The 26,279-nt window shown below is 38.0% G+C and overlaps 1 protein-coding gene across 17 annotated transcripts in view; it reads right to left on the bottom strand.

The window, feature by feature from the left end:
- The window catches only part of FRMPD1 (FERM and PDZ domain containing 1), a 251,567-nt gene that overhangs the window by 20,841 nt on the left and 204,447 nt on the right, over positions 1-26,279 (bottom strand). For 16 of the 17 annotated variants that reach the window (XM_069085279.1, XM_069085280.1, XM_069085276.1 and 13 more), the window contains 6 exons: positions 24,431-24,533; positions 21,897-21,942; positions 16,273-16,380; positions 10,098-10,193; positions 3,135-3,260; positions 1,741-1,860 (listed from right to left, as the gene is read on the bottom strand). In XM_069085279.1, coding sequence (XP_068941380.1) covers positions 1,741-1,860; positions 3,135-3,260; positions 10,098-10,193; positions 16,273-16,380; positions 21,897-21,942; positions 24,431-24,486 — 552 coding nt within the window. In that variant the 5' untranslated portion in view covers positions 24,487-24,533. Of the gene's footprint in view, positions 1-1,740; positions 1,861-3,134; positions 3,261-10,097; positions 10,194-16,272; positions 16,381-18,184; positions 18,320-21,896; positions 21,943-24,430; positions 24,534-26,279 lie in introns of those variants that run through there. The other variant, XM_069085281.1, reaches the window with a different exon arrangement.

Raw genomic sequence — 26,279 nt, 5'->3', positions numbered from 1 at the left:
CTAAGTCTCAGATCTTTCATCAAAGAAACTTCATTAATAACATAGGGAAACAGTGAGGTTTTGGGGTGGGCCAGAATGCTAGAATATGTATAAAAGTCAGAGATTTTGCTGCTGACACATACACATAATAAAGCAAGCAATACTAACCAGGTGTTTTCCTCGCCTTTTTTTCCTAACTCTAACTTCACAGGCATGCTCTTCAAAAAAGAACTAGAGTAAGGTAGTTTTCATTGCCCCAGCTCCACACAGTTCCAAACAGTAGGTTTTATAGTGTTGCAGTAGGTTTTAGAGATGGAAGACCTTAGTCAGAGATATGAGAGGAGCATAAGAAGTTTTCTAAACCTAAGTCAGTCAGTCTGCCACTAAGGACTTGGAATCAGGTGGGAAAAAAAGGTCATCTCATCCAGTTGTATTCTGGCTTTTGTGGCCTCTGTGACTCTTGGGGTGACTGATAGCCTTTGGCTAAGCTATAAGAGCTGTTGATCTTTCTGTCAGGGAGAGGCTTCAAAGTCACTGCATCACACACAGATAGCAGCAAAGCATAACAGCTGGCCCTAACTAGGCTATCTATCTGAATCCCAGCTGATTGTAACTGATAGCATCATGGCAACCACAGACAAGCATTGATACCCAACAGAGAAAATGTGACAAGACAGTAGAAAGGCAACATCTATTGCAGATATGTTACATCCAGAAGAGATATCCAAGGAAGAATAGTAGAGAAGGGTATAGTGAAATTGCCAGAGAATCTTAACCATCCTAAAGTATCAGAGTTACCCCAGATAGGCTTGTTTTCTACCTACGTGTGTTCCCCTACTGGTAGTATGATAGCTGGTAAGAGAATGCACCACGTTTGTAAATGTGGAGACCTTGTCTTATCACTCTAGGGGCTGTGCTGGTTGATTAAATGTTATTTGCTCTGGCTAATTTGTCCTTATGTGCAGCTAGGTGGTACAGTGGATACAGTGCCGGGCCTGCAGTCAGGAAGACTCTTCTTTCTGAGTTTAAATCTGGCCTCAGACACTTGCTATCAAGTCACTTAACACTTTATGCCTCAGTTTCCTCACATATAAAATGAGTTGGAGAAGGAAATGGCAAACAACTCTGGTGTCTTTGCCAAGAAAATCTGAAATGGGGTCACAAAGAGTTGAACATGACTAAAATGACTGAACAACAACAGCAACAACAATTTGTCTTTGGTTGCGTGGTAAAAGAAAGATAAATCATGGGTGCTCACCAAGTATTGTTTTGAATGGATGCTGACTCACAGAGCACTTTGAACTAGGAGTAGTTATTCTGGAGTCCCAAGGGTGAGAAGGTATCCCTAGTGTTATACTGAAAAGGGAAAGCTAAAGAATAATCACATTTTTTTTCTCTTGTAAAAATAGTTGTTATATTTTGGGGATTTTTTTGGCCACAACAATGTGTTAGCTTTTGCTTCTCATTATTAAAGTTTAATTGGTGTTTTTTTTGGTTTTTTTGCTTTTTGGAGGGGGGAAGGCAGGGCAATTGGGGATAAGTGACTTGCCCAAGAGCCCATGGCTAGTTTTTTGCTTTAAGTGTCTGAGGCCAGATTTGAACTCAGGTCCTCCTGACTCCAGGGCCAGTGCTCTATTCACTGCACCACCTAGCCACCCCCAGTTTAATTGTTTTTTTTTCCCCTATTGAAAGATATTCTAACAAATACACATCATCTTTTAAGAAGGAAATCTGTCAGTACATGACACAACACATACTCACCTGCAAATAGAGATATTCAAAGGCAACTGGATCTTCTTTCAGGAGATCCAATGGATCCTTTGGGACAAAACACAGTCTAAAAAGGCATCTGTAGTCATGTGACTCTTTTCTTTGTACCACCTAAAATGTTTAAGTTAAACACAATTAGTCATTTTAACTTCAACCCTCTGATTATAAAAATAGCATTTTGAAAGGTAAGGCAGTAAAAGACAGCCTTTGTTGACTCTAGCTATAAGCAAATGCACCATCAAGGGGAATCATGAACCTTTGGTTTCAGTTTTTGTACTAATTCTGACAGGAACAGAAGAAATAAAAAACTTTAGTGTTATGGAAACAGTGTTATGTTATATGGTTTGGGGACCAGAACTCTTCTGTTATTAAAAATATTTTTAGACTTAATGAATATAGTCTTTCTTCTAAATAGGAAGACTTTTTATAACTTCAAGGAAATAGCTAAAAATATGTCAATTTTTCATGAATTATGACCAACTTCTTTCCCTCATTTTCCTCTTCTAATTTCACAGACTCACACCATACCTTCTCTAACACAGATTTACAAAGTCCAACCGTGGTGGCGCAGGGAAGGCAGGAGAGAATCCTATCATTGGCCAATTTTCAAAGGCCTCTACATATAGACAGGAAAAAGGAAGTGTACTGTCTTTGAAAATAACTACTACAAGAAAGACAAATAAATAACTATAAGAAATAAGACAGTGACAGAAATGTAGTAGGTTTGGCCAAGATAGGGGAGAAAAGGAAGTAGGAGACAGAAGTATGAAGAAAAAAAAAACCATTTAAATAAAAAGATCAAAGGAAAAACAAGAGAGAGAAATGAAAACATAGTTTTAAATTAATCCATTAATGCAGGGTTGCTTAACTTTTTCATGTCATTGCCCTCTTTGGCAGTCTAATGAAGCCTATAAACCTCATCTCAAAATAATGTTTTTAAGTGAATAAAAGACATAGTAATATATAAAAGACAAAAAAAAACTGAGTTATCAACATGTGTATTTTTTAAAAGTTCAAAAGAGGACACAAACAGGTCAATTTTGTTTCTGCTTCATTAAAGCTTTTGTGTATCCCAAAATATATATAATAGAAGATATTTCTATATATAATATTCTTTCCCCCTAATCTTTGTATTCAAATATTTGTGTTTTCTGATGAATGCTAAGTTCATCATTTTTAGTTCATAATTTTTAAAAATAGTTTTAATTAAATTTAATTAAAATAATTTTTTAAAAGACAAGTGGAGAAAATACAAGCCTGTTTATTTTTGACTATTTATTATTGACTCAACAGAGTTCTCTCATATCACACCCATTATTAAGAGAAATAGTTGTACTAGGGATGGTGTAGAGTTTAATTCAAGAAGGCGTTAGGTGCTGACTTACCTGCTCAATGAATTCGTCTTCATGGAGAAGGTGCAACTTAGAGATATTATACTGCTCCTCCAGGGCAAGAGCAAAGTGATCGATGGTACGGATGGACAGCTTTTCCTTCACAGTGAGGATGATGTCCTGGTAAGCAAAGAGAATGACCATGGACATATTTCAATGATACCATTTCTGAAAGCATCCTTGCCAGGGAACATCACAAACATCTCTTTGCCAGAAGAAGAGACTGGCTTTTGGCTTTACATTCAGATAAGGTGACAAAGACAACAACATGCTCTCCTTGTCTGTCCTTAGGACACAGGCAGCCAAACTGGGGTACATATGCCCCCAAAGAGTTACATAAGAAACTTGTCAAGGGTGCATGAGAAATAGTTGGTAAATAATTACATTGTCCCATTGGAATATTCCAAAAAGTAGTAATATTAGTGAAAAATTTACATACCAAATAAAATTTTCTTTATGAAAATGAATTTATTTGATTGCATTTCTTAAATGCATGTTCATGGTAAAATTTGGGATTTATTTCTTTTCATCGTGAAAAGGATGTACAGGGAGGCTTATTGAAAGGCAAGGAATATAGGAATAGAAAAAGGTTGGAATGTGATGGAATACTACTGTGCATCCATGCATTTTTTCAAATTTTATTGCAATTATGCTTAGTCATAGTGAGTAATACGTATATATATGTATGTGAATATGTATTTCTTATTGTTTTATTCACTCCCAGTCTCTTCTCATTCTTCAACCAAAAGACATCTGTCATGTCCCTCCTTTTCTTTTCTTTTTTTTTTTTAAAGCAATTGGGGTTAAGTAACTTGCTCAAGGTTACACGGCCAGGTGTTTCTGGGTGGGGGCTAAGTGTCTGAGCCCGGATTCGATCCCAGGTCATCCTGACTCTGGGGCCAGTGCTCTTACTTGCTGTGCTACCTGGCTGCCCCCCAATTCCTGTTTATTAAGGGCCTGCCATGTGCCAAGCATTGTTTTAATCTCTAGGGATACAAAGAAAGACAAAGAGAGACCCCGCTTTCAAGAAGCTTTCAGTCTAATGGGCAGACAATATGAAAACAACTTTGAACAAACAAGATACATTCAAGATAAACTGGAAATAATCAATAGAGGGAGGGAATTAGCACTAAGGGGGATCAGAAAAGATGGGATTTTAGCTGTGAGCTCATTGAGAAGAAGGATTGTCCTGCTTCTCTACTTATATTCCCAGCACTCAGCATGATTTGCATCTGGCAGGCCCGTAAAATATGGTTCTTCTTTCATTCATTTAATCCATTTTGGCCAAAGATATCATGCACAATATCTCTGCTTACAAAGGGGAAATGTCTGTCTGACCTGGCGTTAGGCTCACGTTTTGACTCCAACATAGCTATGTGGTCAAAGGCAAATTATCACTTCAAACCTGAAGCCTCATGAAATCCTCAGAGGCCATAACCTACTGGAGAGTTGTAAACTGCCTCCTGGGGAGAACCTTTGCATTGACGGCATCCTTGATATGCCTTTCCTTCACTTGTAAGAGGTTGGCAGTGTGCTGTAGTAAATACTGCTAGAGTGTGGTATCTAAGTATTAGCTGTTATAGGAGGAGAGTATAAATATATCTGGGTTTAGCTGCAGGGCAGATGTACTTAGATACACCTGTAGTAAGTTCCACCTCTGACACTTAAAAACCTCTGTTGTTCAGTTGTGTTTGACTCTTTGTGAGCCCATTTGGAGTTTTCTTGAGACAGATATTGGAGTGATTTGCCATTTCCTTCTCCAGCTTACTTTGCAGATGAGGAAACTGAGGCAGACAGGGCAAAGTAACCTGTCTAGGATCACCCAGTTAGTAAGTATCTGAGGCTAGATTTGAACTCAGGAAGAGGAGTTTTCCAGACTCCACGTCCAACACTCTATCTACCCACTGAGCCACCTAGCTGCCCCCAAGGAAAGATCAACAAAGACATAAATGGGCTGTGATTGGTGTTGGTTAAAAGAATTCTTACACCAGGAGTTTCCATAGCTCCTTCTTCAATCATCAAATCTTCCTTTTCCACTTTGAATAACTATTTTTCCTAACTCTGAAATTATTTCATACCAGGGACACGTTAATACTAACTTCTTTATTCTTTCTAAAAATACTTCATACACTTGTTAAGCAAAGCAGTGTCCAGAAAGAGAGGAATAATAATAGTTGCACCACTAGGTAGACCTTATCTGTTTAGTCCTGAGCAGTACATTTTAGGAGGAACACTGATAAGCTGGACGAGGGGGTGATCCAGATTGTCAAAGGCCTCAAACTGAAGAAACCTTAGTGGAGTCTGCGGGGAGTCACATGAGGTGGGGGTAGGAGGAAAGGTTGATAACTGATACTTGAAGTGATGTCATATGGAAAAAGGAATATAACCTTTCCTGATTTGTTCTGCTTGTTCTGCAAGAGCAAAACTAAGAATGGGTAGAAGTTTCAAAGAGACAGATCCAGTTTGGGTAGAAAAAAAATATCTGTACAACTAGAGTTTCCAAAAGCAAAATTATTGCTTCCCTAGAGGTTTTCAAGGAAAGGCTAGATGATCATTTATTGTGGGCACTGTAGATATTATATTTCTAAGGGTTCAGGAGAAAGCTGGGCAAGATATCTCATTTTCACTAATGGAATTTATCCCAGGAGAAATGGGAAATACCCAAGAAAGACATTCTGAAGGCATAAATACAAACAATTCCAAAGAAAAGGAAAATAGAGAGATTTGTCTGAAGAGATAGATGTGGATGTACAAGGAACTCACTAACCAATTTAGATTTTTAAAAAGTATACAGAAAATGAAAGCAAAACCAAGTGGCAGAATGAATATGTCTGTGGCATGGTCCTGTAAAAATAGTGTAAGCAATGCTAAAATAAATGCTAAAAAAAAGCCTAAGGAATACTAAAATCAGAATGAGCTTGAGACTGGCAAGGGAAGCTAAGGACGACCAAAAAAAGGTTAACTTAATTGAGTTTTGTGGGGTTGGTGATGGAAAAGGAGAATTGAAGAAGGGAAGTGATTTTTTGCTTGAAGATAGGATGATGATAACTAATGGAGTTGCTCACTTCCTGTTTGTTTGGTCTTTTTTGTTTTTTTTTTTAAAGGAAAATGACTTTTACATTGGGCATGACTGAACAAAAATGACTAACCAGGATAAGTAAAGATATAATAAGAGAGCACATATTTGCCCTTAATGAATTCAAGTCACCTAGCCAAGATAAACTGCATCCTCTGAGACTACAAATATCCCTATTTTTTTTTAAAGGGGGGGGGGAGGCTAAGAACAGATTCTGCAAATTATAGACCAGTGAGCTTGACTTTGATTCCTGGAAACATTCTAGAATAGATCATTAAAAAAGATGGTTGGTAAACATCTAGAGAAAGAAGAGGAGATTTCATAGAGCCAGCATGGTCTCATCAAATGAGGTCATGCTACACTAACCTCATTTTTTTTTCTGACAGATTACTAAAAAGGGAATTCTTTAGATATATATTATGTAGTTTTTTTAAAAGCAAGGCTCTTTTTTTTTAAAAGCAATTGGGGTTAAGTAACTTGCTCAAGGTTACATGGCCAGGTGTTTCTGGGTGGGTGCTAAGTGTCTGAGCCCAGATTCGATCCCCAGGTCATCCCGACTCTGGGGCCGGTGCTCTTACTCACTGTGCTACCTGGCCGCCCCAAAGAAAGACTCTTGATAAAGCTACTCTTACAATTCTTGTGGAGAAAATGAGATAATGATTACATGATATAAATTATAATGAGAGGGATTCAGAACTAGTGGCAAGGCTGGATTCCAAGAGCAGTTCTTGATAATGCTTCAATGCCAACATGGCAGCAGTTCTCCAGTAGTGGAGGACTCCAGGAATCTGTGCTTGAATCCTATGCAGATCAATATTTTTATCAGTGACTTGAATAAAGTCACTAATAAATGGCATGTTCATCAAATTTGCAGATGACACAAAGTTGGAAGGGATGGCTGACACACACTGGATGAGTCAGAACCTAAAAGGATATTGAAAGAATTAAGAGCTTTGGTATAAGATGAATTTTTTCATGTTATAAATATTTAATTTTTCATCAGAATTATCTCAGAATGTTATTAAATTTGTATAAAAATAAGATAACATTAATTTAAAGACAATGTCATTGTTTTTAATTAAGAATGAAGATTGAAAATATCTGGGGAGATAAGTCCCAATTAGAAGATTCTCACAGCAGCTAGCAGCATTGATTTCACTCCCTGGATATTGACATTTTTTCCCCAAATCTTTCCCGCTTGATATAACTTCCTGCTCTCCATGGCCATAGGGGTTCACCCCTGTGCTACTGGTACATATGCATCCACCAACCTATTAATAGCTTATTAATCCATAAGATGAAATTTAGTAGGAAAAAATGTATTCTCAAGTATGAGGTGGAGTTTCTTGTTTTGAGAGATGATGAATGTAGGATCCAGATTGAGACATATATTTTTTTTGATGTTTGTTCTACCTGACTGTTTATTTGTTACAAAGGTTTATTTGTTACAAAGTTTTTATTCTTCTTTTCCTCATTCCTGGGATAGGGAGGTGACAGGGAGAGAAAGTAAGATTTTTGTTAACTGAAAAAAAATATATTGAAACAAATAACAATAAGGCAGGGGAGGCATGTTAGGCAGAAATTGTTCTGAAAAAGGTCTGGGAATTTTACTAGGCTGAAAGCTCAATGAGTAAGAAATATAATTTAGGGGTGGCTAGGTGGTTCAGTTAATAGCTGGCCCTGGAGTCAGGAGGACTTGAGTTCAAATCTGGCCTCAGACATTTAACACAAAAATTAGCCATGTGACATTGGGCAAGTCACTTAACCCCAACTTGCCCTCCAAAAAGCAAAAAAAAAAAAAAAAACAAAAAAAGAAAGAAATATAACAGTCAAAGAAGCAAAAAACAAAAAACTGTGATCTTCGCCTGCAGTAAGAGGGACAAAGCTTTTAGGAAGTGGGAGGTGATAGTCCCACTGTACCCTGCTCTCATCAGAGTATTGTGTCTAGTTCTAGGAGAGAAACATGCTGATAAATTAGACAGTTACCCAGAGGAGGGCAACCAGGATGAAGAAAGGCTCTTAGTCCATACCACATATGGATTAGCTTAAGAAATTGGTAAGGTTTAGCATGGAGAAGAAAAGACTTGGCAAGGGGACTATGATAGTTTGTCTTCAAACCTCTGAAGAGATGTCATATTGAGGAGAATTAGACCACTTCTGCTTGTCCCCAGACAGTTGAACCAGAAGCAAAGGGTAGGAATTGCAAAGAAGAATAACTTTCTTTTTTGGGGGGGGGCATTTTTTGGAGGGCAATTGGGGTTAAGTGACTTGCCCAAGGTCACATGGCTAGTTTTTGTGTTAAGTGTCTGAGGCCAGATTTGAACTCAGGTCCTCCTGACTCCAGGGCCAGTGCTCTATTCACTGCACCACCTAGCTACCCTGAAGAATAACTTTCTAATAATTATAACCACTTAGTTATCTAAGTGGTTTCACTAAGTGTCATGGCTGCCTCAAGAGGTTCTGGTTCCCCCTCCCTGGAGGACTTTGAGCAGGGGCCATACAATTATTTGTTGGACACCTTATAATGAGGGTTCTGGATGTGTATGAGCAGGAGTAGATAGAAGCCGAAGTCCCTTCCAACTCTCAAGTTCTCCAATTTTGTCAATTACCCTTTGGACTAGATGCTCCCTTGCTCCTTTCCAATTTGGAGATTTTATAATTGCTTTTCACAAAAATCACATACAATCTGTACTTATTTAGTTTAAAACTAACTTAATTCTCTCCTTAGTAGGCACTGCCATTTCTGCTATAAAGAAACCTTCTTTTGGGGGTGCTCTCCTTTAGGCTTATGCCCAGCAGAAAGAGAGAATATGGTACCTGATTCCATGTACCAGCCAAAGAAAGGTTAATGTTGTACCTATGTATGTGGTCTCATTGTATACACACTGTATACACATATATGTCGTGGATATTATCTACTCCCTAGAGCTACATAACCCTAGTTAAACCTACTCTACCACTCTGGGAGTGGTGATTTTATTTATCCAGCGTTTCAAAGTTTGCAAAGCATTTTTGTAAGCAAAAATTCTGTTTTGATGATGAGTCATTCTGTATATATATTTTTTAAAGCAATTGGGGTTAAGTAACTTGCTCAAGGTTACATGGCCAGTTATTTCTGGGTGTGGTGCTAAGTATCCAAGGCCAGATTTGATCCCCAGGTCATCCCGACATTGGAGCCGGTGCTCTTTACTCTCTGAGCCACCTGGTCTCCCCTGATTGTGTATATTCCGATATACCACATCCTACCATAGTCTGTAGAAAGAAAAACCAGATATATGATGGGGGAAAAGAGGTCAAGAGAGAAAAATATGCCCCTCACAAGAAAGAGATCAGCAAAATCTTCCAGTGACCATAAATGACAGCTAAGAGGCCCAAAAGGATGCTGAATAATGTAGCCAAAAAAACACTTAAAAGTACATTGTCTTATTAAGGCCTCTATCCAGTGAGGCAAATATGATAAACATTTTCCCCAGTTTACAGGGGAGGAAACCGAGGCTTGAAGAGAATAAGTGACATTCTTAAAGTCAAACAGTAAATGTCAGAGGTTGGATTCAAACCCAGGTTTCCTTGCCTACTAAATCCAGCGCTCTATCCACTGGGCCATGCTGCCATATCTACTCCTCTGATACAACTACAATATAAAGTTAGTCCTGAATGTGTACATTGCTACTACATTTTGTTTTTGAATGGATGTCAGCATAAGGGGTTGATCTTGGACTCCATGTAGAGTGGCTCACCAGCTTCATTATCTTCGTTTATCTAAGTGGTTTCACTATTTATCAGTCCTAAGGCAGAGAGCCCAAGGATAAGATCTCAGGATGCTATTTCTCTTGCTAAAAAGTTCATTGAGGAAAAGAAAAATTGAAATAAATTCACAATACCTTCACAGTTGTGTTTTTCTCAAATTTGAAAGCTTTGGTCTGTCCATTCTCCAAGTAGACTTTGAGAACATTGGGCATACATAGCAGAGCATTACCCTGAAAAACAAAATCATTAAAACCAATGCTGAGGAAAAAAGACTCTCTGTTCCTATTATGAAATTTTCAATCAGGTCGACATAAAAAAAAACAATCAATAACTCTAGTTATTTAAAGCTAGCCTATGTGCTATGTACTATGATACAAGGGGGAAAAGGAAAGGTAGGCTTTTATTTTTTTTAATATCTAAGAAACTCTTAAAGTGGAATAGAATCAGATGAAAATGAGTCATGCAACAGCCAGATTCTATTTCATTGTAATGTTTCCCCTGAATTATTTATTAATCGTTGTCTGTTATATTTGACTATTATTTTGATTTTCAGCATTGTTTTGTGTGGGTACTTTATAAAAGGCAATTTTTGACTTCCTCGAGGGTTGTTGCTTTTTAAAAAAAATTCTATTATTTGTATTAGAGACTTAAAAAATTGACAAACATGAGCATTTCTATTTACAAACAGAAAAAAAGAATTGTATATGGCATCACAACTATACCTTGAGTATAGCTATTTATTTATTTATTTTTGCCTTTTGGAGGGCATTTGTGGTTAGGTAACATGGCTAGTTTTTTGTGTGTGGGTGTTAAGTGTCTGAGGCCAGAACCGAACTCGGGTCTTCCTGACTCTGGGGCCAGCGCTTTACTCACTGTGCCACCTAGCCGCCCGAGTATAGCTATTTAAATATACATACATATACATGTACCACACACATACAGGTATATATGTGTGTGTATACACACATGTATATGTTTATGATTTAACACAATTTTGCCCAAAATGGTCTGCTTATGTGTGTTCTGATCCTCCTTTGGCTTTCCATGTATTAAAAAAAAATGTTTCACTGATGTTCTTTTCTTTCTTTTTAAAAAAATAATTATTATTGCTCAAAACTCCCCTTTCCAAACTCTGCCCCCACTCCACCCCACCCAACCCTTCCTTGTAACAAATAATTAGTTGAACAAAATGCATCCATATGTTGGCTGTGTCTGAAAATGTTATGTCTCATTCAATACCTTTGGTCCATCATTCTTGCCAAGAGATGAGAAGCATGAAATATGAGTGTTCTGTGTTTCCCCCACTTTGGAAATTCCTTTATGGCTCACTCATTTTTCCCTCTATTGGACTCCACTTTCTTTTTTGGAATAAATCTTTATGGATATATTTCATTTTTTATAACACCATACTTTCTTCTAGTATCTCTCCTACTTCCCCTTCTAGATAATTGTCCCATTTAAGAGGAAGAAGAGACAAAATATCAGCAAAACTGATAAGTACATCCAAAAGTCTGAAAATGTATGGAGTGTTCCACAATTGTGGACCTCCTACCTCAGCAAGGAAGGGAGGTGGGGAGGAGGGTATCTTTTCCTATCTATTCCTTGGGACCATGTTTTTTTTTTTTTATTTTTGGAGGGCAATTGGGGTTGTGACTTGCCCAACATCACATGGCTAGGTTTTGTGTTAAGTGTCTGAGGCCGGATTTGAACTCAGGTCCTCCTGACTCCAAGGCCACGTTCTATTCACTGCGCCACCTAGCCACCCCTTGGGGCCATGTTTGTTCTTTGAGATTTTGCAACTTTTACTTTTCTTGGTGGTTGTTCTTTCCATTTGCATTGCAGTTGTCCGAGCTTATTTTGGTTTCTTGGCCCAGTTTACTTTGATCTGCATCAGATCATGTAAATCTGTGCTTCCATGCATCATACTTGTTATTTCTTATTGCACAGTAATATTCTGTTACAGTAATGTACCACAGTTTGTTTAAACATTCCACAAGTGATGAGTATCTATTTTATTTTCAATTCCTTGATACCAACAGAAAGTGCTACTATAAATATTTTGGTCTACCTGGGGCCTTCTTATCAATAATCTCTTTGGGGTATAAGTCTAGTAATGGAATTTCTTGTTTAAAAGGTATGGAAATTTTAGTCACTTTATTTATACAAACTGGTTTTTTAAATGGTTGTATTGATTCATAGCTCCACCAACAATGCAGTAATGTCTGCTTTCTAATTTATTCTCTACATTCCACTATTTTATGGATGAATTCATACCATATTTATCATTATGATTGTTAATTGCATAATTTCCTCCATCTTGTTTTCTTATATATCTGCTCCCTTTCCCTGTTGCCCCTCTTTCCCAAAGGAGGTAGAAAAAGAAGGCTATGAACAAGACCAGTAATCAGTAATTGAAATGGTTTGTTCTTATATCTCAGCTCTTATTTTTTACCTTAAATCCAGACTCCATTTTCCAATGTTTGTACCTTTTTTCTGTCTTTTTAACCCCTCTTTATGATCAATTCTCCAACATGAAGTCTGTCTTGTTTGTGACTATTTCCTCCTATGTCCTCTCTTTTAAACTTTTCTCTTTCCTTTCCCCTTTTTTTCTCTTTCCTTGTTGAGTTTAACATATTTTTTTTACAACAAACTCATTGTGAATGTATATGTGTTCATTCCTCCTTTGTCTGGTTTATATATGTATGTGATTCATAAGATGTCTCCCCACCCCTTCTTCCATGTTTGTACATATTTCTTCTTGTGCATTCTAATTTTGCAAAATTATGAGTTCTTCCCCATTCTTCCTTACCTCTTTCCTGGTATATTCATTTTCCCTCATTTTATTTCCTCTTAAAAGTAAAAGAACAGAATGAAGAACAAAAACTAACATTAATACAGTGCTTATTATGTGCCAGGCATTGTGCTAAGTGTTTTACAATTATTTTCTCATTTGGTCCTCACAACACCCTGGGAGAAAGATGCTATTATTATTCCTGTTTTACAGATGAGCAAACCAAGGAAAACAAAAGTTAAATGACTTGCCTGGGGTCACATAGTTAGTAAGTGTCTGAGACTAGATTTGAATTTAGGTCTTTCTGACTTTGAGCTCAGCTCTCTATCCACTCTGCCAACTAGCTAACTCAAACCAAAACCCCAAACAATCCCTATGTATATATGTTATTTACCTTCCCCTGTGATCTTTGCATACAAAAGAATTCTGTACAGATATTTGTCTCTTTTTCTTCATCATAACATAAGCTTTTCATTTTGTTTTTTCTAATTGTTCATGTATCTTTATCTTTCCAGGTTTCTCTTGCTTTCTGTGTTTGCTCAGCTAAAGTTTCTGCCCAGATTCATCTTTTTTTGTCAAGAATATCTGAAATTCTGCTTGCCTCCTTAATATTTCATTTTGGCCCCTAAAAGACAATATCCAGTTTTGCATGACAAATTATTCTTGGTTGTAAGCCTTCATCCTTTAACTTTTAGACTACCATAGTCTGAGATTTTCTCTCCTAAAAGGTAGTTATAACATAGTCTTGTATCACTCTGTTTCTTTGGTACTTAAAGACTCTCTCTGTCTGCTTTCAGTGTATTTTTTTTTTTTGCATGGAAACGGGATATTGGCTATGATATTATTGGATTTTGTTAAAGTTTAAGCCTGTCACAGCCAAAGAGACATAAACTTATTTACCTTAAATTGATTACTGCTCTATTTTAAAAGATTAGGATAAAGAGAGGCTACATTTTATACTTAATGTAGACTTGTGAAAAGCGAGGCAGTAACTTCACAGTGCCAATGAGGGGTTATTTTTTGGCTGCTGAGATTCTTATACTAAGGTAGTGTAATGGTAAGGGAATTTGAAGATCTTCAGTGCCCCTTAATAAGGCTAAGGAATTTGAGGATCTTCCCTGCCCCTTAATGAGCCTCACTTGGAGCCCGACAAGAAAAGTTTGCTTAGGGGAGGCTTGTTTTTCAGGAAGGCCCACACCTTTTGTTACTTTGTAATTAGACAGTGGGTCACAAAGGCTGTGATGTCCTCTAACCCTCAAGAAGGGTATATACATACTCTGAGGTGAGGTTTTGCTTTGGGGTTCACTTATGGGAAGATTTGTGTGATTCGGCCAGATGATACTCTGAGCAGCTGTTGAGCCCTCCAACTTTGAAAATCCAGATGTTGGTGCTTCTCTCTCTGGTAACTAACTATGTATGTATGTAATGGTCAGACAGCTAGAAGCCCTGTCTGTTGTTCTGTTGAATTGTGTTATTTTTTCTGTCTGTATTTTTTGTCTGCTTGTAATTTCTCTTTGTATTTTCTGAAGTTCAGGGTGCTGACTTTTTTTCCCTGAACTAAGTGAATATGTTTGATTAAAGTAAGATTGTTAACCCCTTTTGAGTTGCTTTCCTTTAGAAAAACAGATCAAAGAACCTGTGCTAGCAGCCATCCTGAGTATGCTAGGGTGCTTGCTGTTATAGATAGTATTAGTATTCATTTGTGAGACTACCAATGGTTGGGGCTGTTTTAATTCTGAGTGGGAACTTATCAATGACTGATTTTAAGGTTGAGTGATAACATAACTTTCAACTCCCATCATGCTTTAATAACTCATGCAAATTATCCTTGAGCTTCACTAAACAACAGTGGAGGAATAGGTTGGGCCTGGTAACATGCATTACTGTAGCTACAATCTAAATTATTCTTCCTCTATGCAGTGATTGCAGAACTCAGAAAATACACAGAAAAGAGGCAAAGGAGATTCAGAAGGGAATACACACAAGCAGATCAGTTTTAGGAAAAAAAATGTTAAATTTAACATATACTTTAAAATATAACCGCACATAAAAATGTTCACGGTATCATACGCAGTGTTCTTTTTCAGCTCCTTGCAAATAGTAACATTCCTATATGTTGTTTTTCAAATTTGTGATATAAATAAGAGAAAAAATTTAAACTAAAAAATAGTTTTACAAAGTGGTCTTCAAACCTTTATGAACTGGTATAGAGTCTAGGGAGCAGAATTAGGAGAACAAGTTATACAATGACATTTATAGAGAAAAATAATTGTGAAAAACTTTAGATCTTTGATAATGCAATGATCAACCATGAGTCCAGAGGACTGGAAATAAGTCATGACATCCACCTGTTGGCAGAGGTTAAAAGGATAAAATTTAATTCAATTTAGTTCAATTCAATAAATTTTATTAAGTGCCTACTATGTACCCTCAGGCATTGTGCTAAGCACTGGGTTTAAATTCTAACTTCAAAATGAGACACACATTTTTATACATAACTATGTGGGAATTTGTTTCATTGGATCATGCATTCTTGTATACTTGAGAGTTTTGTTTTCCATTTTAAAAATTGTTGGGGCAGCTAGGTGGTGCAGTGTATAGAGCACTGGCCCTGGAGTCAGGAGGACCTGAGTTCAAATCTGACTTCAGACACTTAACACTTACTAGCTGGGTGACCTTGGGCAAGTCACCTAACTCCATTTGCCTTGCCTTCCCCCCTCCAAAAAGCCCCAAACATAAAAAAAATGTTTATGGGGGGTAGGGGCACTGTAAGCGAGAGATAATCAAACTAATTAATAAAAAAATCCTGACAAAATAGGCTTTTCCCAATCTCCTTAAAAGTACCCTTGTTTCCAGTTTCTTTTGACTTTCTTCATAAGTTATTTTTTTTTGTTTTGCTTTTTGGAGGGAGGAAGGTAGGGCAATTGGGGCTAAGTGACTTGCTCAAGGTCACAGGGCTAGTTTTTGTGTTAAGTACCTGAGGCTGGATTTGAACTCCCGAGCCGGTGCTCTATTCACTGAACCACCTAGCTGCCCCTTCATAAACCTATTTTGCTGAATATGGATTCTTTTCTCAGAAATTCAGTACTATCACAAGTCGTTCCCACACTTCAGATTCTGTCGTTTAAGAATCTTTCCTTAATTTAGCAATAAATGAATGAGTAAAAGTATTCAGAACACTACTACCAGAGAATAAGTATAGATTCTAACTGCAAAGCTTTAAGATAAAAAGCACAAATTACTAACTTGGTCAGTTGCTGAATTATTAACCCATGGTTTATGAACCAGGAGGACCAATACTTTGTCAAAGCATATGCCTAGATCTGCTAATGTGATTTTAAGCTAAGCATATTATAAAAATGTCAGCACACGCTTTACTATAATCCTGTATTCTCTCACATACTAACGAGGCTTATGGAGATCCATATTAATACGTGAAAGTATTGAATAAAATAATGATAATGTCTGAAATCTCTAGGATGATTCATTGCAATCTCAAGGAATTAATGTTCACAGACCTGAGAATGACCATTCACGAGTACTTCTTCAGCAAAGTGCACCTTAACAGGATTGGTCTTCAGCCTGGCTCTCTTCTCTTCAGTTAGAAATGAGGATTTAGGGACCCCCTGTGGAGCAACATATTAAGAATGAGAAAACTGACCTCTGGCATGGTGATTTTAATGAGCAACATAGTTAGCACTCATATCATTCAAATTCATTTTCTTCACAAACACTGCGTATTTAAATAATATCCACAGGAGAAGATAGACCTCATTCAGATACAGTTCTAAAAATATTGGGACTCCCTCTATATTGTGGAAATTATAGTATCTCAAATGGCACCATGCCCTCATCTTTTTCCTTCAAGGAATATTTCCTCAAGGCCTCGAGGGTGGTGAACATCCAGTAAAGGTATTTTGCCTAGTCAACTTTGATTTCCAAGTCCAGCTCCAGACCATTCATGCCTTGGGAAAGTCAGGGCTTTTGGTACTTAATGGAAGGAAGGAAGGAAGTAGGGAAGGAAGGAAAGAAGGAAGGAAAGAAAGAAGGAAGGAAGGAAAAAAGGAAGGAAGGAAGGAGGGAGGGATGGAACAAAGGAGGGAAGGAAGGAGAAAGGAAGGAAAGAAGGAAGGAAATGAGGAAGGGAAAAAGGGAATGAAGAAGGGAGGAGAGAGGTAAGGAGGAAAGGATGGAGGGAGAAAGGGAACGAAGGAAGGCAGGAAGACAAGAAGAAAGAAGAGAAGGAGGGAAGGAAGAAAGAAGGGAAGGAATGAAGAAGGAAAGGAGGAAGGGAGGAGGAAAAGAAGGAAGGAAGGAAAGAAGGAAGGAAATAAGTATTTATTAAGTACCTGCTATGTATCAGGCTCTGTGCTAAGCACTTTACAAATATTTGATACTCATGACAATCCCCCTTTTGAAGATGAGGAAACTGAGCCAAGCAGAGGTTAAGTGACTTGCCCAAGTTAGCACAGCTAGTAAGTTCCTGAGGCTGGATTTGAATTCAGGTCTCCCTGACTCCAGGCCCACTGCATCACCTAGCTGTCACAAAGTCAGGCTCTCTCTATACAGAGAGGCAAATGACCCACAAAGTTGTTAAGGAAGCTGTGAGCTATGATCTCATACCATCCTTTCATCCTCATTGGCTCAGTTTTTTCATCTGGAAAGAAAATACTCCCTCTCTTGCCTCTGTTGGCCTGGGACTTATGGAACCACTCTGGAGAAATTTCCTTCCTTCTCTACTTCTGACTGCATTGTGTTCTCAGTCTTGCGGCTTGGTGGCAGTGGAAGAGAGCTGTGCCTTACTGTTAACCACCCATGCCTACATTTACTCCCTTTATTATCTCCCCGTTTCTACTTTGCACTGATCGGACCCGGCACAGAGTACTGCACTCAAGTCTGGGTGCCACATGTTAACTAGGACCCTGACAGGGCACAGATGAGGGTAACCAGGATGATGAAGTAACTTGAAACCATGATGTACAAGGACGGATTAAAGAAAGCAGGAATGTTGGTCCTGGAGGAGAGAAGCTTGGAGGGGCAGAGGAAGAGAAGGCATGATAAGTGATAATGTATGAAAGGCTGCCAGGGGAAGAGGATGAAAGGTTCATTTTCCATCACTCATGCATAGTCATTGGCCCATAGTTTAGAAAAAAAAAAGGAGCCCCTAGAATGATTTTAGCATTAAGCTATACCTGAAACAGAAACTGGGAGAATGAATAAGGAATGTTTTATAAATTTATTTTCTAGAGACTGAAAAGTTTACACAGGTTTAATATCAATGATGAACCATAGTGGTTTTTTAAAAAGAAAATAACTGGAAGGTACCGGACATGGTAAGAACTTAGTAACATCACAAAAAATAAAATTTATTCCATTTTAGCATACATGAAAGAACACATTACTGATTAAAAAAACAAACAAAAAAATTACCTCAGCAAAAACTGACCGAAAACCAAACACATCAACCAAGGGGGACAGTGAATGTTCACCCATTCTTCCACCTTAGCAAGCAAAGGAGGGATCTACATTTTCTCAGTACTTCTTTAGGGACAAACTTCTTGACCACTGTAATGGCAGAATATTTAGTTTCAGGGTTTTTTTGTTTTGGGTTTTTTTTTTTTTTTGCTTTTTTCTTTTGCATATAGTGTTTTTCATGCACTAAATGGCTAAGGACTTTGAAGAAAGAAAAGCAAGATGGTGACTAATGCAAACAAGAATAAAAAGCATGGATTTCTGTTTGTTTGGGGGGGGGTTGTTCTTTTTGGAGGGGGGAAGGCAAGGCAATTGAATTGCCCAAGGTCAAAAGGCTAGTAAGTATGTCAAGTGTCTGAGAATGGATTTGAACTCAGGTCCTCCTGACTCCAGGGCTGGTCTCTATTTACGGCACCACCTAGCTGCCCCCAAAAGCATGGACTTCCATCACCTCTTTCATCTTCCTAAAGGTATAATAACAGTCACATGTTACTATCAACCAGATGATGCAGTGGTTAGAGATACAGCTAATACGTCTCTCCATTTTGACCAGTCTTCTAAAGGCTAAGCGACACTAGCTCCTTGAACCGTTCCTTACAGAACATGGTTTCCTGACCTTCAGTTCTCCCGGTTATCCTATGAATGCCTTACAGTTTGTCAGTATCCTTCTCCAACTGAGGTACCCAGAAATGAATGCTGTACTCTGAAGTGATCTGACCACCGAAGATTATGGTGGGCTCTTATCTCCTGTGATCAGGACATTATTCTTCTATTAATGTCACCTAAGGTGGTATTAGATTTTTTTTTTGTCTTTTAGTTGTACCACACTATTAGATCATTAAGTTTGTGGTCAACAAAAACTCCTATAATTTTTCCACATGAAATTCTTCCTCCAACTTATACTTGTGCCATTGATTTGATGTATTTAATCAAAATGCAGAACTATTAGTTGTGTGAACATTTTGCCATTCAGTCATTTCAGTCATGTCTGATTCTTTGTGACCCCATTTGGGGTTTTCTTGGCAGAGATACTGGAGTGGTTTGCCATTTCCTTCTCCAGCTCATTTTATAGATGAGGAAACCAAGGCAAACAGGGTTAAGGGACTTGCCCAGGGTCACACAGCTAGTAAGTGTATGAGGCCGGATTCAATCAGACTAGTGCTTAAATCCTGCCACTGGCCCTAGCTGGGTGACTATGAGTTTTTGGGTGGGTATGACTATATATACTTTGTGAAATGGTCAGTCATCACCAAAATTGACTTGTGTTATTGCTATCCATTTACAGAAATAGAAAGTCAATGAAGATATAGTTTCTAAAAGTTTGCTAACCATTTTTTCAATTGCATCTGACTCTTTGTGACCCCTTTTGGGGTTTTCTTGGCAAAGATGCTGGAGTGGTTTGCCATTTCCTTCTCCAGTTCATTTTACAGATGAGGAAATTGAGGTAAACAGGGTTAAGTGACTTACCCAGGGTCACACAGCTAGGAAGTGTCTGAGACCAGATTTGAAGTCAGGAAGATGAGTTTTCCTGACTCCAGGCTCAGCACTCTATCCATTGTGCCACCTAGCTGCATTGCTAGTGATTCCATTCTCTGGATATGCAGCAAAAATTGGCAGTACCTTTACTTCTACAAAATGACCACAACTGTCATACCTCATAGTAGCTATGAGATGTCACACATATCTCTAGCTATATCGAGCCAAAAAAGCCTATTTCTTAGTAGTCATAGAACCCTCTCTTGACCCATATGTCCAAAGTCATCACGTAAAGATTCTGTGACATGCCCTGGTTAGCACCAATCACTTGGTGGTACTGTGTGTGGGACCAGTGACAGTCTGGCACAGTACTCTGTTACACAACCCCAACCTCTCACTGTACAGACAGTTTGAACCTTCTAGGTTCTGGGACTTGAGTCCTTTACATCACTGCTGTTCTTGACTTCTTTGAGGCTTGCATCAGCCATTTGTTCTCATGCCCAATCACACACAGATAACTGAGGTAAAAAAGGTTGGTACCATGAAACAAGATTCATGTGTGATGCTGGCCTGCTGTCTGGTAGAAACCCCAAGCTCTCAGCTGTGCTGCCATTTACTCATAACCCAGCTCCCTCGGTATCATGAAGATATGTGGCCTTTGATACAGGGCATCTACATTCACCTTAGTTATCTCTTGATGATATATGCTTAGTTGGCTAATATTGCTACATATCTATGGAAAGTGGCGTCCAAAATGACACTGATCACAATGTCAGCAAATTGTTAATCTATACTTACAACTTGACTCCATACATATAGTTTTTAACACCAATGACTAAGTCAATGTTCATATGGTATAAAACTCTCATTCTTGGCCCTCCTTCCTACTTTCACTGAAGAAGCAAATAGTGAGTAAATCCATTTATCTGAGCAAACAGAAATCAGAGAAGTTCTACCGATAAGAATATGCCAGAAGATACACAAAAGTGACATTTCTATAGATGGGAATGAGGTAAAATCTCAGTTTACCCAAGAGAGAGGCCTTAATCTTACCCAAAGGAAATTCTGCCTGTGAAATCACCAGAGAGGAAGCTTGAAATCAGGGACATCTTTAAGTACTAGCTTTTCCTTCATGTCTGTAGCTTCCAAAGTCTTTCTCTTCCTGAAAAAATGTCTTAAACTATGTGTATCTTTCCACAAAGCTCTCCCTTCCAGTCTTAACTGATGAATCCAAGTTTAGCGCTGTATACACTGACTCTTACCAACTTCAGAGCACTAAATAAATGCCAACTATTATCATTACTTATATGGAAATCCACCAAATACAAAGAAAAGCCTGAAGTCACTGCCCCCTGAGAATTTTAATACTTTTCAATAAGCCCAAAACATACAAAAACGAAAAAAAAAAAAGAAAACAAAGATCCTGTACTTCCCCATTCTCTTCAAAATAAAAGTAGGAATAAGTGATGATGCCAAAATCTAATTCCAATCTAGATGACTCTGACTACTTTTTTCCATGCTTCTTAAGAAAAGACCTATTTCTTCCATGACTCGTAGAAGTGTTTGCTTTCTTCATGTTCTGTTTCCTTTTCCCTACATGAGATGGCAAGGGAACAGATAGTTATGAGAAATGGGTCTCTCCTCCCAAAACAAAGCATGCTTTCAGAACTACCGTGAGGTATAGGGTAGAAGGTTCTTACAGGCCCATCTGTTTCCTTATACCCTGCTAGGTATTCACATGTTGCTTTTTCTTTTCTTTTCTTTTTTGAGGCAAGTGAGGTTAAGTGACTTGCCCAGGGTCCCAGAATTAGTAAGTATCTGAGGCTGGATTTGAACTCAGGTCCTCCTGGCTCCAGGGATGGTGATCTATCCATTCTTATCTACCCCCACCTGTTGCTTTAATAAGCACATATCCCATTTTTCCTCCTACACCATTAGACCATAAGGGAGGGATCATGCTTCATTCTTCTACAGATCTCCCCCAACACCAAGCTTATCTATGAACCAATAGAACTCAACAAATTTGTTGACTGATTAGTTGACTGATCTTATAAAAAGCAATTAACTTCCAAACAACATTCACTATCTGTAATTTGCCTTCTTTCCCATTCTCAAGTAGATTTCCCATTCAGTAGGTATTAAGGGTTTCTAGGTCTTCAAGTCTCATCTCAACAAACGCGATAAAGAAATTTACCGAAGTACATCGAGCAACAGTGACGGAAAGAGAATCTTCTGTTTCCCTGAAAAAGAGAAAAAGACAATTGGCTGTTTTGGGTGAAGGAAGGGAGAAATAATATCCTTGGACTGAGGACTAAAATGTTGTATATAATTATGAAGAAACCTCTCTCTTTTCAATCTGTCTTATTAAAACTTAGTATGTTGGGTTCGGTTTAAAAAGTAGCTCAGACTGTATCAGGCATGTTCTTTCCCATTACCAAAGTAATATGATCTCTAGGATATCACAGACACAAGCCATAGATCCTTGGGTTAGCATGGTATGCTCAGTAATTAGAGCATTGGACTTGGGAAAGGAAGGAAGCAAGCACCCATTATGTACCAGGTATCTACCATGCTAAATTCTTAACCCTGTTTACCTCAGTTTACCCACTTGTAAATCTTTATAAATATCCCATTTGATATGACAATTCTATGAAGTAGGTGCTATTATTTTCCCCATTTTATAGCTCAAGAGAATGAGACCTAGAGAAGTTTGTTCATGGTCACAGAGTTAGTATCTGAGGCTGGATCTGAAGTCAAATATTTCTGACTTCATGCCCATCACTCTATTCATTGTACTACCAGCTGCCTCAACCTGACTTCTGGACTTGGAGAAAAAGGAAAATGTTGGCATCAGCAGTTCTCCCACTTTCTGGTCTAAGGACCCCTTTTTTCACTCCTAAAATTTATGAAGATTTTTTAAAGTTGAATTTATTTTATTGAAGATATTGAAAATTTATTGAAGAGTTTTTGCTTCAATAAGTTCTATCTACGGATATTTACCATACCATAAACAATTAAAATGTTTAGTATTACTATTATAGTTTTAGCCTCACTGATGAGCTGAAAGGGTCTTGGGTAACCTAGAGGGTCTTTGGATAAGGAAACTGAGGCAAACAGGGTTAAGTGACTTGCCCAGGGTCACACAGCTAGTAAATGTCCAAGGCCAGATTTGAACTCAGGTGGATGAGTCTTCCTGACTCCAGACCCAATGCACTGTATCACCTAGCTGCCTTTGTTCATTGGTGGGAGTATTAACATTAGTGAGATAGATGACTGGTTCAATAAAGCCTCCAAGTAAGTTTTGGAAGAATTTGATTTTCTTTTACTAGTTGCAAAAAATACACCTTGGCTATTCAGATACCTAGAAAGGAGATCAGTAACTAACTAATCTTGGGCCTCCCCATGTGGTAACCTGGCAGAGATCTTATGGAGCCCTCAGGTTTATAAAGCTACTGCAGGTGAGGTAGGGTATGTGCATGTGGGAAGCAAAGGCAGGGGATGAATTCTAGACTGGTAATTTCCTCAATGTGGGGAATTCTCATCGAGAAAAGTCTTCCTATGCAAACTGTCTGTCCCCTGTTCTTAGAGTTGTTTGGGGGCAACTCTCTAAAGTTAAGTGTCTTGCTAATCACAAAGCCAATAGGTGTCAGGGGTAGAACAACACATCACATAAGCATTCTCTTCTCTTGCTTTTTTATTATTTCCATAAGTTTTTGTAGATAGTGCTAAAAAGTTTTAAGAATACCTACTAAGAAGGCAAAAGAAGAGAGTACACATTTAGTATAATCTTCATGGAGACCACTGGTTTCTCTCTCTCTCTGTCTCTCTGTCTCTCTCTCTGTCTCTCTCTCTGTCTCTGTCTCTCTCTGTCTCTGTCTCTCTCTGTCTCTGTCTCTCTCTCTGTCTCTGTCTCTGTCTCTCTCTCTCTCTGTCTCTCTGTCTCTGTCTGTCTGTCTGTCTGTCTCTCTCTCTCTCTCTGTCTCTCTCTGTCTCTCTCTGTCTGTCTGTCTCTCTCTCTCTCCTCTCCCTCTGTCCCTTCCTACTCCCTCCCTTTAGAACTGAAACAAACTTCCAAGGACAATTCTACCATGGAAATCTCCCTTCTCTGTTTAACATGTTAGTTGGTGCAAGTATTTATACCCTAGAAACTAGCAAACACTGCAAATCAGCTCTTGATTTATTGCTTTGTTGATTGCCTTGGCCTAAGAAAGTGATGGAGAATATGTTAAAATACACATCAAACTTAAAAATGGGGACATGAATACATTTGGGAGGGGAGAGCCTATTGTTAAACATTTACCAGCACATCCCTCCCTGACTTGAGGAATGAAGCCAGCTTTATATGTCTTTTATTAAGTGCCTATTGTATATGAGGTACTAGAAATATAAAGATAAAAACCAAACAGTCCCTGTACTTAAGAAGTTTATATCATAATGGGATGTACATTCTGTTTCTTAAGTGACAGGACTTAATGAAATTTCTAGTAAGAGAGTCAGGCGGAAAAGTTAATTTCTCTAGGGACTATTAATCTTACTTCATATAACTGAAATTGTAAAAATAAACTTGTTTTGTTTTAACAAAAGAAAGAAAATTTATTATGTTCCTTTTGTAGCCTTCTTGGTTTCTCTCAGAACCAGCATGACTTCTTTTAAGGCTCTGCTAATCTGTATCTGCATCAATATCTCTATCTACACATCTCTGTTCATATGAAACGTGCAATTTTATACCTTAAAATATCAAGCGCTTGTTCATAGGAAAGGTCTTCCACAGACTGATTGTTCATTCGGAGGATCTGATCACCTGGCAGAAGTTTCCCGTCTGCTGTGCTTCCTATTAGACATAAAAATTAGTACTTGTATGCTTTGTATATTTGTTGTAACCCCGCTTTCATGGTGCTGTATTTGAACTGGCCAAGTGATCTAATTACTAAGGTTCTGGACTAGAAACCAGGACCTCCTTCTTATTCTGTCCTGAATTTATGTGGGCTTCAAGTTTCTCATTTGTAAAATGAAGAGGAATACAAGACAAGAGGTACAATTTTGAAAATAACATGTGTTGTCTCCAATCTGGGGTTTTCTTTTGCTTGACTAGATAAATGTTACAAGGGTCTATTTATTTTTTATTTTTTTACTTTAATGACATTTCATTTTCCCCAATTATGTATAAATACAATTTTAACATTCATTTTAAAAGATTTTGGGTTTTAAATTCTCTCTCTCCCCACTTCCTGAGATGCTAAGCAAATTAATAAAGGTTATACATGTGCAATCATACAAAATATATTCCCATATTAGTCATGTGATGAAAAAAGACACAAAAACATCAAGTAAAAAATAGGATGCTTCAATCTGCATCTGTCAGTTCCTTCTCTGGATGTGGATAGCATTTATTTCTTTTTCAATGTGAGAAGGAAGAGAAGACAGATTTTGGTTAATTAAAAGAATTAAATTAAAATTTTTTAATGGTTATCTATTAAAAATGTATAAATAAATTCTTGTCAAATAGAAAAAAAAACCACGTCAAATTTGTTGTGCACTTAGAGGGAGAAGCACAGTGCAGATTCACATATTTTCACATATTCACATATTTTTGCAGATTCACCATATTCACATATGGTGCAAATTCAGATTTCTGTCCTGCTTCATATGTGAAATATTCATCTTGTTTGGACTTTGTTAAATTCAGAATAAAAATAAATTCCAACTCTCCCTCCTCCCCCACCTTTCCCAATAGGAAGAAAAGCTTCTGCTACACATCAACCAGCTATATGAACTTCTAGGTAAGAAATTTTTTTTTTTAAGCAATAGGGGTTAAGTAACTTGCTCAAGGTTACACGGCCAGGTGTTTTCTGGGTGGGTGTTAAGTGTCTGATCCCAGATTTGATCCCAGGTTATCCCGACTCTAGGGCCGGTGCTCTTACTCGCTGTGCTACCTGGCCACCCTAGGTAAGATATTCTTAACCTGGGGGTCCATGGACAGAATTCAGGGAATCTGGTTGAGGAAAAAAAATTACATCTTTGTTTTCACTAAGTAAAATTTAACATTTCCTTTAATGATTTAAAAATCTTATTTTCAGAAGGGATCCATAGTCTTCATCAGAATGCCAAAGGGGATTCTGACACAAAAAAAAGGTTAAAAACTCTTGTTCCAGTCAGATTGCTGGAATATCATCAGCATTATAAGCACCCCCAAGCCCTACCCACGTGTTCTTTTTGCCTGTGCAGCCTGTGTTTTACAAATGGAAAAATAAATAAAAATTATTATTCCTCATTACTGGCCCACTAGAAATTATTCCCAGGCCTCGGTATGCAGGTACATGACCATGCATGAAAATATTACATGGTACAAAGAAACTTTGGGTGAATCCAAATACTTTGATTAAGTCAAGATAATCGATAACAAGCTTTGGATAGGAAGGGTCCCTGAGGTCAAGGTTATATTTCATGACCAAAGAAGGATGGGTCCTGATACAAAATAATAGTACCTAATATTCATATAGTACGTGGAGGTTTACAAAGTTTTACATACAGTATCTGTTTGGGCCTCGTAACACCCCTGTGACATATGTACAGCAGG

The sequence above is a fragment of the Petaurus breviceps genome, unplaced genomic scaffold, assembly GCF_028583685.1.
Source record: "Petaurus breviceps papuanus isolate PSGF00001 unplaced genomic scaffold, PetGlider_PUasm1.0 175, whole genome shotgun sequence".
Classification (NCBI taxonomy): Eukaryota; Metazoa; Chordata; class Mammalia; order Diprotodontia; family Petauridae; genus Petaurus; species Petaurus breviceps.
Note: the sequence above shows the minus strand (reverse complement) of the source record. Positions and strands in the feature narration are given on the sequence as shown.